This window comes from Microtus ochrogaster, chromosome 5, assembly GCF_000317375.1.
Source record: "Microtus ochrogaster isolate Prairie Vole_2 chromosome 5, MicOch1.0, whole genome shotgun sequence".
NCBI lineage: Eukaryota > Metazoa > Chordata > Mammalia > Rodentia > Cricetidae > Microtus > Microtus ochrogaster.
In genome coordinates, this window is record NC_022012.1 from 75497906 (window position 1) to 75511985 (window position 14080).

General features: G+C 43.0%; 1 protein-coding gene across 1 annotated transcript in view; it reads left to right on the top strand.

The window, feature by feature from the left end:
- The window catches only part of Map2k1 (mitogen-activated protein kinase kinase 1), a 72225-nt gene that overhangs the window by 41052 nt on the left and 17093 nt on the right, over positions 1–14080 (top strand). The window contains exons 4-5 of the mRNA XM_005347779.3: positions 9439–9516; positions 10111–10162. Coding sequence (XP_005347836.1) covers positions 9439–9516; positions 10111–10162 — 130 coding nt within the window. The remainder of the gene's footprint in view (positions 1–9438; positions 9517–10110; positions 10163–14080) is intronic.

Genomic DNA, 14080 nt, shown 5'->3' on the forward strand with positions numbered 1-14080 from the left:
ATCATGATACAACATGAACATGTGGGAGCTAACTGAAGGCCCTTCCTTTTCTTCCCAGTGACGATCATGACACAACATAAACGTGTTCATGCTTACTGGGCATATATCAAGTGTCATCCTAAGCAAATCAGTATTTTATCGCATTTTCATGATTCCCTTTAAAAGGACACATTACATTTAAATGAGTGTGTGTGTGTGTGTGCAAGTGCCATGATGCATATGGAGGTTAATTGTGGGAGTTGGTTCTTTCCTTCCACCATGTGGTCCTCGGATTCAAACTCAGGTTGTGAGGTTTTGAGCATGCTCCTTTACCCACTAAGCCATCTCACTAGCCCCACAGCCAGATTTTTGTCTCACCTACCAAGGAAATGAAAACACAAAGAAATTTGATCTCTTACTTTGCACTTAGGCCACACAGTCATTGAATCCTATTCAGCCTGACCCCAGTGCCTGTGCTTGGTTGACTCCTCTGGATAGAGATGAGGGGACTGGGGCTTTTTCTATCCTTTAAGCCTAAGGATTGCTGGCTTTGTAGCTGATGGAATGGAATGGGAACTTTGGGAATCAGTTATTTATTTATTTATTTATTTATTTATTTATTTCTTTTCCCCTTATATAAATATAAATAACGATATTGTCATGCTTGTCACTATGTTGTGTGCTAGGGTTTGAATCCAGGGCTTCATGTATAGTAGGTAAGTGCTTTTGCTCCTAGCTAGATCACAGCCCTACCACTGTCTTGAAAGTTCAGATTATTCTTGACCCCCTGGTACAGAGCAGGTACTCAGTAAATCTGTGTCTACTTAACACCATTTGTCTTAGGCCTCAATTGCTGTGATATAACACCATGACCAAAAGCAACTTGGGGTGAAAAGAGTTTATTTCAAGTTTTAACTCTCCGGTCACATTCCATTATTGAGAGAAGTCAGGGTAGGAACTGATACGGAGGCCATGAATGGGTGCTATTTACTGACTCGTGCTGATGACTTCTTCAGCTTCACCCTGCCTTCTTATAGCACCTAGACCTGCTGCCAGTCTAGGGGTAGTACTGCCCACTATAAGCTGGACCCTCCCACATCACTCATCATCCAAGAAAATGTACCCCAGGCTTGCTTGCAGGCCGGTGTGGTAGAGGGGAGGTTATTTTCACAGTTAGGGTTCTCCCTTCTAAAATGTCTCTGACTTGTATCAGCCTGACATAAACTAGCCAACACATCATTTCATTGTGACCTTGGTGGGCTTTCTGATCGCTTTGATTCTCAGTTTCTGCATTTGTAAAGTGGCTTTGATTCTGTTTTATTGTTGTGCAGGTTAGAATGACAGATGTCAGTCTGTCAGTGTGCCCTCCATTTAGAGTATGCATTTTATAGGTGCTAGCTCCTGCTTTATTCTCATGGGACTGGCAGTTTAGAAACAGGAAAGTCTCCAAACTTGATGGTTCTTGTGTTTTCAGCCTGGCACTGTTGGCTCCCATTCCGTTTCTACTCCCGTTCCATTTCATTTCTGAGTTTTAGACCTAGATTGACTTTCAGAATGATGTCTGGTCTGAATGACCCCCATCTCCTCCACCTAAGGAGTCTTTGTTGATGGTCACCCCCACCCTGATACACACACACACACACACACACACACACACACACACACACACACACCACTCTATTGTTTTGAATATCATTTTGTTTTTATGATCAAGAAAGGCCACATATACTGTTGTAGGCATCTGCTAACATTTGTGGATGCCATATGGAACTTGAATCCTGGAACTGACTTCTGCATGTCTAAAGGTTATTGAGAAGACTCTTGTTGCATTTTGCTTCAACAGAGTGCAACAACGTCTGGGAAGCATGGGAACCTTTCTGGGTTGGCTGTAGCCCCTGGCCTGGGGTGTGGATTCCCACTTAGGTCTTGGCTGCCAAGTATTTTTCAGACAGGGTCTCATTACATAGTCCTGACTGACTTGGAAGTTAGGTACGCCAGGCTGGCCTTGAATTTAGAGATCTACCTGCCTCTGCCTTCTGATTGCTGGGATCAAAGGCTGCACAACCAAGCCTGTCAGAACTATTATTACAACTTGCTTCTCCTCCTCCTTCTTTCCTAAGTGTCTTGTCTTACTATGTGGATCAAGCTGGCTTTGAACTTGCAATGTTCCTCCTGCCTCTGCCTCTTGCTTGCTGGGATGACAGGTATATGCCACTGTGTCTGACATTTTTGGAATTTTATTTTATTTTATTTTATTTTTTTTGAGACAGGATTTCTCTGTGTAGTTTTTTGGAGCCTGTCCTGGAACTTGCTCTGTAGACCAGGCTGGCCTTGAACTCACAGAGATTCGCCTGCCCTTGCTGGAATTAAAGGCTTGCACCACCACCCAGCAACACTTTTTAGATTTCTTATACTCTTGTGTTGATAGTTTTTTGTTTGTTTGTTTGAGCCCAAAAAGAGTTTTGTGCAGACAGATGTCTAAATGGCCTAAGATGTCTTAACCATTAGAAAGGGAAGAAGAGAAGTTGTGCCGTGCTGATAAGCCAGAAACAGGAAGGGCTAGAGTAGCCTTCTGTCCACTTAGGTCTAGCTAAAGTAGTGGAAGGTGGGTGGTGGCATGGCCAGTTATAATAGCAACTAGCTTTCAACTCTTTTGTCACTTACCAAGTTCTTTTCACATTATGTAAGTTATTAATCTTGTCATCCCCATCTTGTGAGATGGATTATCAACACCCTCAGCTGGCAGGTTGAGAAAGTAAGTCCCTGGGAGGTTTTGTAATGGGCTTGTTACAAAGATAATGAGTGTCAGAATCTAAGCAGGTCTGCTTCCTTTGTTTCATACTGTCCTCTCTTTGTGCAGGTGCTATACTTGTGGGATTCTGCTTCTCAGCAGAGAAATGATTGGATGAGCTCCTCTCTAGGGGCCTCCACTCTGAGCTTACACCCTGTGTTTCCATGGTTTTGGGCACTTGTAGCCAGTTGCGATATACTTAGTCAACCCAGGTCCAACTTCACAAACACTTATTTTCAGTGCTTATTATGTGCCAGGTGTTAGATGAGTTCCCCGAGGACTGGGCTGCTAGGGCTGTGCACTGGGTGGCTGGTAGCTGTGCTCTACATGTTCTCCGTTTAGCTGTCAGAGTTTCTGAGCACGAGCCCGCTCTGCTGAAGCCTCAGAAGTTCTTTCCCCAGTTGGGTGCTAGTTTCATGCACCCAAATGTCTCCCTTTAACATGAGATCCTTGTGGGTGAGTGTGGGGCTTGCTTGCTTCAGACTGAAGTTAGGCCTCAAACATGGATAATGACCTAAAGGTCACAGAACTGGAGCTTGGAGGGAAAAAGATAAGCCTTGGAAGCAGCAATAGTCGTTGTAAGAAAGAACAGTACCTTTTCTTTCTTTCATTTTATTTTGTTAATTTTTTTCTCTTTGTGGTGCTGTGGATAGAATTCAGTGCTTGGTCCTGAGCTGTACCTCTAGCCCTGGAACAATGTTTTTATACTAGGGGAGAACTCAGAGCGACCTAAGGGTTTAGGCAGGACTCTGTAGCAAGCAGCTATTGCTGGAAGTTCATGCAGCCACAAGAACCAGTCCTGCACTCTTATCATCCTTCCTTAGTCTCTGACAGGCCCTCCTACATCAGAGCCCCTTACTGCAGAAACTGGTGACTGGCTGCCACTTACCTCCAAAGGGGGGTCCTATGAAGAACTCTGCTCTGTGGTCATATCCCAACTTCTAAAGGGTCTTGAGCTCCACTGTCACAGTCTGTTTGACATTGTATGTCATTAATCTGTATTTCCAACAGGTGATTAGGAATGATTGAAGATTTCAAAGCATACAGAAAGCTGAAAGACTTTAACACCACCACCTCAATTCAGCTACTAGCAATTTGCCACATATTTGCCTAACCAACCATTGTCCATCTCTCCACTGCTCAAAAGCTTCTTGAGATCCATTTTAAAGTCAGTTTGTGTCATCAGCATGCACTGTCCATTTTCTGAAGCATTCAGCCAAGGTCTTACCTCCCTTAGAAATAAGTCTGAATTTTGAGAGCCAAGGGAATAGGATGCTCCCTTACCAGAACAGAATGCTCCTGTCTGCAGAGAGGAAGATTTCTGCTCAGTCGGTAACTGAGCAACCAGGGAGCAGGGAGTTGGAGTTGATGGTTTTGAGGCGGGATTAAAAGCTTTTAAGCTATTATTTTCCCAAAGCATTTGTCTCTCTATAGAAAAGCATCACAAAGTACCATTGACTTAGTTAATAATTGGCTTCTAAAAATAAGCACCATGTCAGCAGTGGTAGTCGGTGATCACAAGTTCTTGGCAACAGTGAAGCAGAACTGGAGTGCTGCGGGGTGGGTTGCAGGAGGCTGGATAATCCTGATTAGCTTGTCTTTTGAGCCCATTGTTCTCCGTCTAGCACTGCTTGTCACTCTGGAGGGTAAAGGGGAAAAGCCAATGTGGCTTCTTTTTAATAACTTACACTGAAAGTTCTCTCTCTCTTTCCCTTTTTCCCTCTTTCCCCCCCCCCCTCAATTGATGTTCTCACCTTAAAACACCAGGAGCAGATTCCTTAACTTCTGCCTCCATCAATTGTTGGTTTTCTTGATGGGAACTTGGCCACAGCCAGCCATTTTTAATCCAGTCTGATCAACTCTGCATCTCTTCATAAACCCATGGTGAAATAGAAATACCTTCCTTCCCAACCCCCTGGGAAGGTGGTATGTATTCAGTTAGCTGGGTCGCCCTCTGTCCTGTGCTATGGTTAGGGTCATCTCAAAAGTACTCCCATTCGTTGCCTAAACGGAGGAAGAAACATGAGAACCACCAGGGTAGCTTTCTACCCGTTTGAATCCACTTTCACAGACCAGCTTTGTTACCTCATTTTTTATGATGATTTCTTTATTAGGAAAGCTATTCAAATTAAAGAGCTGAAGCTATGTTCAATTACAGGCAAATTAGAAATAGCTTGTCAGCTTCTGTGCTTTTCCCATTGATGAAGGAAACAGATGCTACAGTGTTTCTAGGAGCCTGCTGACTTGGGGAGGGAGTGTTCCTGGGATTTGGTATTGTCCTGATCTAGTCAGAAGGGGCCTGTGTCACTGAAGGCAGCCAGAATCACAGGACCAATTTGGTGGCATGAGCTTAGCATGGTCACAGCCTGGATAGAGGCTCTTGGAAACTAAGTGTATGTGTAAAGGGTGTTCTCACTCTGACTGTGCTTCCATTCCCTAGAGGCTCTCTACCATACGGAAGTCTAGATTGAGTTTCAGAATGCTCTTCTTGGTTGGCTCAACCCACCAAGATGGAATTGTGTTCTTTGTGATCAGAAGTCATTTATACTCTGTCCTGCGTTTGACAGTCTACACGGTTATATTTGCAGGCGTGTGTGTATGTGTATGTAACAGAAATTGGTTCATCTTGTCAGCATAGGATTTTTAAATTGATAATCGGTTTTAGTATTGATTCAGATAATTTGTTTTGGGAAGTCTGTATTTTATTAGATCTATTTTTATTTTATTGTGTGTGTCTATGTGTCTGTGAATGTACGCTATGGGTGGGTGGATGCTAGATTCATAAGCAGTTGTGAGCTGCCTGATATGGGTGCTGGGAACTAAACTCGGATCCTGTGGAAGAACAGGCAGTGCTTTTAGCCACTGAGCTGATTTCCTAGCCCCAGGTCTGTATTCTCGAATGACTCTTGTTTAGAAAGGAGGTTGCTTGGTGTCTGTCTGCCTACTGGTCCCATTGCACAAAATGGATGTTTAGCATATTTAATTTATTTATATATTTGTTTTTCTACTTCAATAAATTAGTAATTTTAAAAGTAAAACATTTTCTATTTGTAGAAAATCTGTAAATAGTAGAAAGTGCAAGGAAAAAACTATCATGCCACAGAAGTCTCTAATAATCTTACTGCTTAGACAGAAGGGAACAACCCTAGTTAACATTTGGACTTTCCTTTTTAACGTTGATAAGGTGTGCTCTGTTTGCCGTGTTATATATGCTTTCCTTATCTCACTGTCAATGGCTGCATCATAGAGATGAGATTTTGGAGACAGGATGCTTGTGGAAACTTTGAATGTACATCCAGAGTCTCACTCTGCTTCAAAGCTCAGCTTCAAGATCATTGTTTCTAGCTCTTCCCTTAGCCACTGTATCTGAGAATTACTTCCAGTGATGGATGTGTTTTCTCTTCAAGGAAAGAGGCCCTGCTCTGTTTTATTATTTCTGGTGACAGGATCTTACTAGGTTGTGTAGTCCAGGCTTTCCTAAATCTTGTGATCCTCTTTCCCAGCCTCACATGGAGAATTCTCCCTGGGGGAGTGGACTGGGATGTGCAGACTTTACTGCCAGCAGCAAACCATCCCTGAAAAGACAGTAATGAAACTCAGTTCTGCTTAACTTAGCTATCATTGGTTCAAACTTCTAGAGTCTGACACTAGGATTTTTTTGTTTTGTTGTATTTAATTAAGCACAGTATAATTTTGGAAAAAAGGAGTTATGATAATTAAACAGTCCTATGTGTACAACAAAGTTTAAGACATGTTTACAGTGAAACTCTTTAGAAAGCACATAGGACTTCTTCCATAAAGATGGTTACTCTTTAACTCTGAAATAGCACTCACAGTTTAGGGTTTAGGGAGAATGACTGAGGTAAACATAATGCCTGTGGAATAAGTTAGGATTGAATAAAGAAGTCACTTAGGCTGTTGTAAAATACAGATGATACCTCTCATAAGGATGGGTTTAATGAACTTAGAAGCCATGCTCAGTATTTAGGGGGAAAGGATCTGGGATAAACAAAACATAAATTCTGGAGGAGACAGGTGAAGCCTGGCTCTACAGATGGCAAAGGATCACCAGGTTGTAAACTTCATCCTTTCCAAACATTCTAGGAGGAAGACAGGTAAAATCTCCATCCTTTGAGGAGACAAGTCTGCATGTTTAACTTTTATGGCTTTTCTGGTGCTTATCTGTGTGCACAAAGACCTCTTGCCCTATATATCTCTCAACCTCCACTCCCATCTGCTGTGGTTCTGAAAACCCTAAATGTGAATTTCTTTATTTCTGCCTTCACCAAGTCAGATCTTAAGGTGTGTATGTGTGTGTGTATGTGGCATATCTGCTATGTTACTCTTCACCTTCCTCCCTTGAGGCAGGGTCTCACTGACAGCCACGAGCTAGGCTGGCAGCCAGCAAGCTCCGGTGATCCTCCTGTCTCTTCCCTGCACAGTGCTGGGGTTACAGGTGTGGCACGTGTCCATACCTGGCTTTTGTTTTGTTTTGTTCTTTTGAGACAGGGTTTCTCTGTGTAGCCCTGACTGTCCTAGAACTCGCTTTGTAGACCAGGCTGGCCTCAGACCCAGAGATCTGCCTGCTTCTGCCTCTCGAGTGCTGGGATTAATGGTGTGTGCCACCACGCCTGGCCACCCATGCCTGGCTTTTTATATGCATGCTGGGGATTTGAATTCAGGCCCTCATGCTTGCATAACAAACACCTTAAGTCACCGAGAAGTTTTCTAGGTGGGGCCTTGACCACAGCTGGCTATTTCTAGCCTTGTCTATCTCTGTATCTCTTCATGGACTTCGTAATGAAATGAACTGCACAGCATCTCAGGGCTGTGAAGCTATGTCTTGGCATTCAGCCTTCCTGAAATATCCTGTTAATTTCTTTCCTTGTTCCTTCCTTTGCTTGATACAGAAACCTGATTCCTGAGTATGACTTCAGAGATAACATTGCCTTCTGCATTAAGTCAGAATTGCTTCCTTCTTCTTCAGTGTATCTATAGTATTTGTCTTATACCATTCTGAATTTATTAGTTACAAATGTTGAGGATAGGAGCTAGCTTCTTTTATATCTCTACCCATTTTTTTTTTTTTTTTTTTTTTTGGTTTTTCGAGACAGGGTTTCTCTGTGGCTTTGGAGCCTGTCCTGGAACTAGCTCTGTAGACCAGGCTGGTCTCGAACTCACAGAGATTCACCTGCCTCTGCCTCCCAAGTGCTGGGATTAAAGGCGTGCGCCACCATCGCCCGGCATCTCTACCCATTTATATTTACCACATAGTCCATGACACTTTGTAGGAGTTATAGAATGAATGATTGCCTCCTATGACATTTTTCTTTTGATTGTTGTTGATCGATTTGTTAGGAGAATACTAGATGTCAATCAACTGAAATGATAATGCTAAAGCTACTAACACTGGTGGCAGGACATAGGGCTCAACCATTTAGAGCACTTGCTGCTTTTGTAAGTGCTCTAAACCCAGGTTTGGTTCCCAGCACTCAAATGGTGGCTTAAGCCATTCCTAACTCCATTTCCAAGAGATCCAGTACTCTCTTCTGAGTTTGGAGGACGTTTATTTATTTTTATTTTATGTGTACGAGTGCTTGCCTCCATACACAAATATGCACCACATGCATGCCTGGTGCTCTTGGAGACCAGAAGGGGGCATTGGATCCCTTGGAACTGGAATTAAAGATAACTGTGAGCTGCTATGTGGGTTCTGAGAGCCAAACCAGGGCCCTCTACAAGAACAAGTGGTCTGAACTGCTGAGCCATCTCTCCTAAGACCCCATTTAAATTTGAAATTTTTAATTTCTAAGTGTTTATTTGTATGTATGCTACAACACATGTGAAGGACAAAGAACAGCTTGTATGAATTGTTTTTCTCTTTCCACTGTGGGTTCTGGGCACTGAACTCAGGTTGTCAGTGTTATGTGGCCAGCACTCCTACCCACTGGGCCATGGTGCTAACCCCAAACAGCTAACTAGTGTATCAGGGTCTTACTATATGCTAAATATTCTGTGTGCTTCATTTATTTAGTATTAGTTTGTTTAATCCTTATAACAGCCCATGATTATAGTAGTAGCTTTGTAATTATTCACAGCATTTTACAAGATGCAGAACCTGTTTAGAGTCGGTAGATAGTAAGCAGCAGAGTTAGTGCTTAACCTTTTGGCAGGCTGACTATAGAGCTGGCACAGCTGACACTATCCTATGCTGTCAGTCAGTGCAAAGCAAGCCTTTTTTATGACCACTCTGTATTAGTCATTTATTTAAGAGGCTCACAGGATTTTGTTTGATCATTATTTGAAGGCTGCCACAGTTTTTTGATAATTGTATCAAACTGAAGGATGCTTATCTGTTAAGCAGGTGTGTTGCATATGAGAGTCACTTTCTTCTGAAGTTTAATAGTTGATATGGGGGGGCTGGAGAAATGGCTCAGTGGTTAAGAGCACTGACTGTTCTTCCAAAGGTCCTGAGTTCAATTCCCAGCAACCACATGATGGCTAACAACCATCCGTAAGAAGATCTGGTGCCCTCTTCTGGCCTGTAGGCACACATGCAAACAGAATACTGACAATACTGTATACATAATAAATAAATAAATCTTTAAAAAAAAATAGTTGATATGGTAGAAACACTGTCACCAACTGGCTTATATTCTTGTTCTTAGGATGGTGGGTCCTTGGATCAAGTGCTGAAGAAGGCTGGAAGAATTCCGGAGCAAATTTTAGGAAAAGTTAGCATTGCTGTGAGTATATAGTAAAGTTTTTATTCTAAAGTAATGGATTGAGAGGAAATAAGTAAGGGAGGAAGATAAGTCAGTTAAGGGAGTTTATTTCAAAAATAGTGTTTCTCACTAGAAATTTTTTCTGTAGAGAATGACTTTGAACTTCTGATACTTCTACCTCTGCTGCTCCCTCAGTGCTAGGATGACAGGTGTGCACCACCACATCCAGTTTTATGCTGTGCTGGGGATCGAAGTGTTGGCCTTATACATGCAAGGCAAGCACTCTACCAACTGGGCTAAAGCTCCAGCCCCGACTTTTATGTTAAAACCTGTGTCTGAAAAACAGGATAAGGTATCTGAGAACATTCTTATTGGTAGTAGTAGAAAAGGTCTTTAAAATTGCCATTTTGGGAAAGAATCTCTTATAGGGTGTTTTGAAAAGTTATTTACACTTGCCATCCTCAGTTTCACCTGACAGTAATATGCTATAGAACATGTGATAGGCTGCTGGATAAGGCAGATTTGTTGCTGTTAGTGGAAATGTTGAAGAGAGACATTGTTTTTCTAAGCCAATACCATTCCAGTTTCCTTTCTTTTTAACCTCCTTTCCTCTAGGTGATAAAAGGCCTGACATATCTGCGGGAGAAGCACAAGATTATGCACAGAGGTGAGAAAGTATTGCCAGATGTTACATTCTGAATTACAGCTGAAATCTGAAGGTTGTCATATCTTTTTTCATGTTTTGTTTTGGAATGAAAGAATGAAAGCCCTTTACTAAGCTAGACATAACTACACATGACATTAGTCCCAGCAATTGAGAGGCAGAGGCAGGTGAATCTCTGTGAGTTCAAGGGCAGCCAGAGCTATATGGGCTATCTGATGAGATCCTGTCTCAAAAAAAAAAAAGCCCTGTATTAATGTTTTTTGTTTGTTTGTTGTGTATATGTGTTGTTGTTGCTCGTTTAGTTTGTTGGTTTTTGAAGTGATGTCCCTATGTATCCTGGCTGTCCTGGAACTCACTATGTAGATCAGGTTGACCTCAAACTCATAGAGATCCACCTGCCTCTACCTTCCCAGTGCATTTTTGTTTATTTTCTTTTGAGAGACAGGTTTTTCACATTGTAGAACAGGTTTGCTGGAAACTCACTGTATGGCCCTTGAATCTATGATAGTCCTCCATCATCAGCTTCCTGGATGTTTGGGTTACATTCATGAGCACCTCACTGGCACTCTACACCAACTACAGTCACAGCTCCAAGAATCTCTCTTTAAAAATTACTTTAGAAGCTGAGCGGTGCTGGCAAACACTTAATCCCAGCGCTCGGGAGGCAGAGGCAGGTAAATCTCTGAGTTTGAGGCCAGCCTGGTCTACAGAGTGAGTTCTAGGACAACCAAGAAATATATACAGAAGTCTTCTACAATATATTAGTAACAGGCATGACGTGCAGGCCTTTAATTCTAGATCTTAGGAGGCAGAAGCAGGTGAATCTCCTGAATTCCATCTAGGCCAACCTGATCTACATAGTGATGTCCAGATCAGCCAGAGTTGCATGGTAAAACCCTCTCTCACAAAAAAAAAAAAAAGAAAATATCAACAATATAAAGCTAGCCTTGTTTACAAATTACTTTGCTAGTGAGAAGTAGTAAAATATGACTAGCTGTTTTCAGGTATTGTTTGGACAGGTACCTTCTACTAGATGTGTAGGCTCTGGTCCTAGTGAGGTACTTTGCCTTGTCTGTACAAGCAGCTCTCTCTCTCTCTCTCTCTCTTTATCTCTTTTCCCTCATTTGCTTAAATTTATTTCTTATGTATACAGTTCGGTCTGCATGTATGCCTACATGCCAGAAGAGGGCATCAAATCTCATTATAGATGGTTGTGAGCCACCATGTGGTTGCTGGGAATTGAATTTAGGACCTCTGGAAGAGCAGACAGGGCTCTTAACCTCTCATGTCCAGAGGATCCACACCAAATGGGAATGTAAGAGATAAGCTACTTCTCATTCCTAACGATTTGTCTCTGTTTTCATGAAGCACACTTCCAGCCTCAGTATGGCTGATGTTCTCAGGTAATCAGTGCTCACACTTTGGCCAAATTATGGATTCTATGTGGTGAACTAGTCCTCTGGGATGTGCTGTGGTGCTGTATAGGCCCTTGTATTCTATTTCCCTTGGGTATCCAATGGGAAGAGCAGTCTGTGTTGAACTCTGATACATGTGATTTGTGAGCTGCTAGCCAGGCACTGGGAAGGAAGTCTGTGACATTCCAGTGATAGTCATGTGTAGGTGCATGACTAGGCCCCTCCATGTTACCTACTCCCTCCTCACAGTATCTTCCTTTTTCCAAGATAAGTAATTAATATTTATAAAATATTTGTAGAATACTTGCCAAGTGCAGTTGCTGGATGAGTCATGTGAAGGCCATAGAGAAGGTTCATAGATGAATTATGTCTTCCAGGAGAAAGAGGATCTGTAATAACCTCACCAACTTTCTTTTTTCCCCCCACCATCTTTCTAATAGAACCCTATTAGTCAGGATTCTTTGATTGTATCAGACTTAAGATTAATCAGAAGATAGAATATATTGGCTTGAGTCATCAGCAAGTCTGAAGGCAGTGATGAAGATGGGGTTAAAATTAGAGTCTCAGGACTCTGATCAACTTAGTCTTCCTCTTTTTTGTATGGCTTTCTTTTCAGGCAAATTCTCCAGCCCTTCTCCTCCTCTGGCCTCCCCCCCCCCCCCCGCCCCAGGCAGGGTTTCTTTGTGTAGCTTCTTGTAGCCTGTCCTGGAACCATATCTATAGACCAGGCTGACCTTAAACTCACAGAGATCTGCCTGCCTCTCTCTGCCTTTTGAATGCTGGGATTAAAGATGTGCGCCACCACCACCTGGCTATGCAGATTCTCTTTAGTGAGGGGAGCATGAATCCTACCTACCACTTATACATGAAGTCCTGAATGTACTCCACCCCAGCCAGATAAAGCTTCGCCTACTCTCCCTAGTCCACATTAGTGTTTGGCTCTGCTGGGGGTTCTGCTCCCACCTGGACTAGTGTTTGTGCCAGGGCATTAAAGTACTGTGGTAGGCCACCTGGGTTACATGTCACTGTTGTTCCCATAGATGGAGCCTCATGATTGACACCCAAACAAAACTATTGGGCATTTCAGAAGGAGCAGATCCCACTGACAAGGACGGAATCTGTTAATAGAAGTTGAGGAGAAGGAATGAATGTTGAAAGCAAGTAAATTAAAAGTAGGGGTGTAGCACAATAATAGAGCATATTCTTAGCATGCTTAAGGCTGGGTTCAATTCCCAGTATTTAGAACAAAAGTAAAAGGTTTTCCATGACAAATAGGTTTTTTGTATTCCAGAATAGGTTTTTATGCTCATGCAGTAAGTTTGATCAAGCTGAAATGAAAAAGTATAACAACAGGTTTATTTGAGCAAAGCAATCCTGGGCGGGTTCTCCAGTCCCAAAGATCGAGGCTGGAGAAGCCACACACCCGACCTAAAGCAGGGAGATTATATAACTTGTAGGTGAGAGGTGTCTGCCACAAGCTGGGTTTGTGTCCAAGTATAGTCAAAAAAGGAACACTTTAGTGGGGGGACTTGAACTGCTGGCAACTTCAGGGGAGGAGCTGCTGTAGCTGCCAACAATGTGGAACAGGGCTTTTTGTGCCTTCCCTTTATTGGTGATTCTCTGAGTGGGTGGAGTTTGGAGAGACAGGAATGGGGGAGCTGCAGGAGCGAGGTTATTAACCAGTGCCAAAACAAGATGGAAGCCAGCTCATAAGGCTAGATACCATGGAGGAACAATAGTAGAGTCATTCTCAGCTTGAGGCTAGGAACCACATTAATTAGAGACAGCTGTTGTGGGATTGTCTTCTTCATGGGAACAGCTGATTTTAAGTTTTCTTGCTGGAGGTAAGTGGTGACTCACCCCACACAGTGACTGCCCCTAGGTAGTGGCTGTGGCACTGAATCTCCTGGGAGCTGCTGCCCATTAATTAAGTGGCTTCCAAACCATGTCCTTCCCTTTAGCATCTTGACTGCAGGTGAAAGTTCATAGGAGAGTCGGCGGTGGTGGCACACGTCTTTAATCCCAGCACTCGGGAGGCAGAGGCAGGTGGATCTCTGTGAGTTCAAGGCCAGCCTGGTCTACAAGAGCTAGTTCCAGGACAGGCTCCAAAAGCTACATCGAAACCCCATCTCAAAAAAATAAAACAAACAAAAAAAGTTAATAGGAGGCTCTTTCCGACTCTACCATTGGCCCCTGAGTGATCTCAGCAGAATTGTCAGTAACTTCTCAGTCTCACCTCTTCCATTTCTTTGAACAGCCTAGGATCAGATGAAACCCTGGCCAGGGACTGTCTAATAGCACCAAGGTGTTGGCATTTAATAAAAAAACCATTGAGCAGGGTGTGGTGGTGCATGCCTTTAATCCTAGCATCTGGGAGCCAGAGACAGGCAGAGCTCTCTCTTAGATGACTTTTGTCCCTTGTCAGGCACTGTCCTGAGGGCTTTTCTCACAGAAAGTTGGGGTGGCCTCTGCCTCCCCAAATCACCTGGCATGAGGATGTACCATG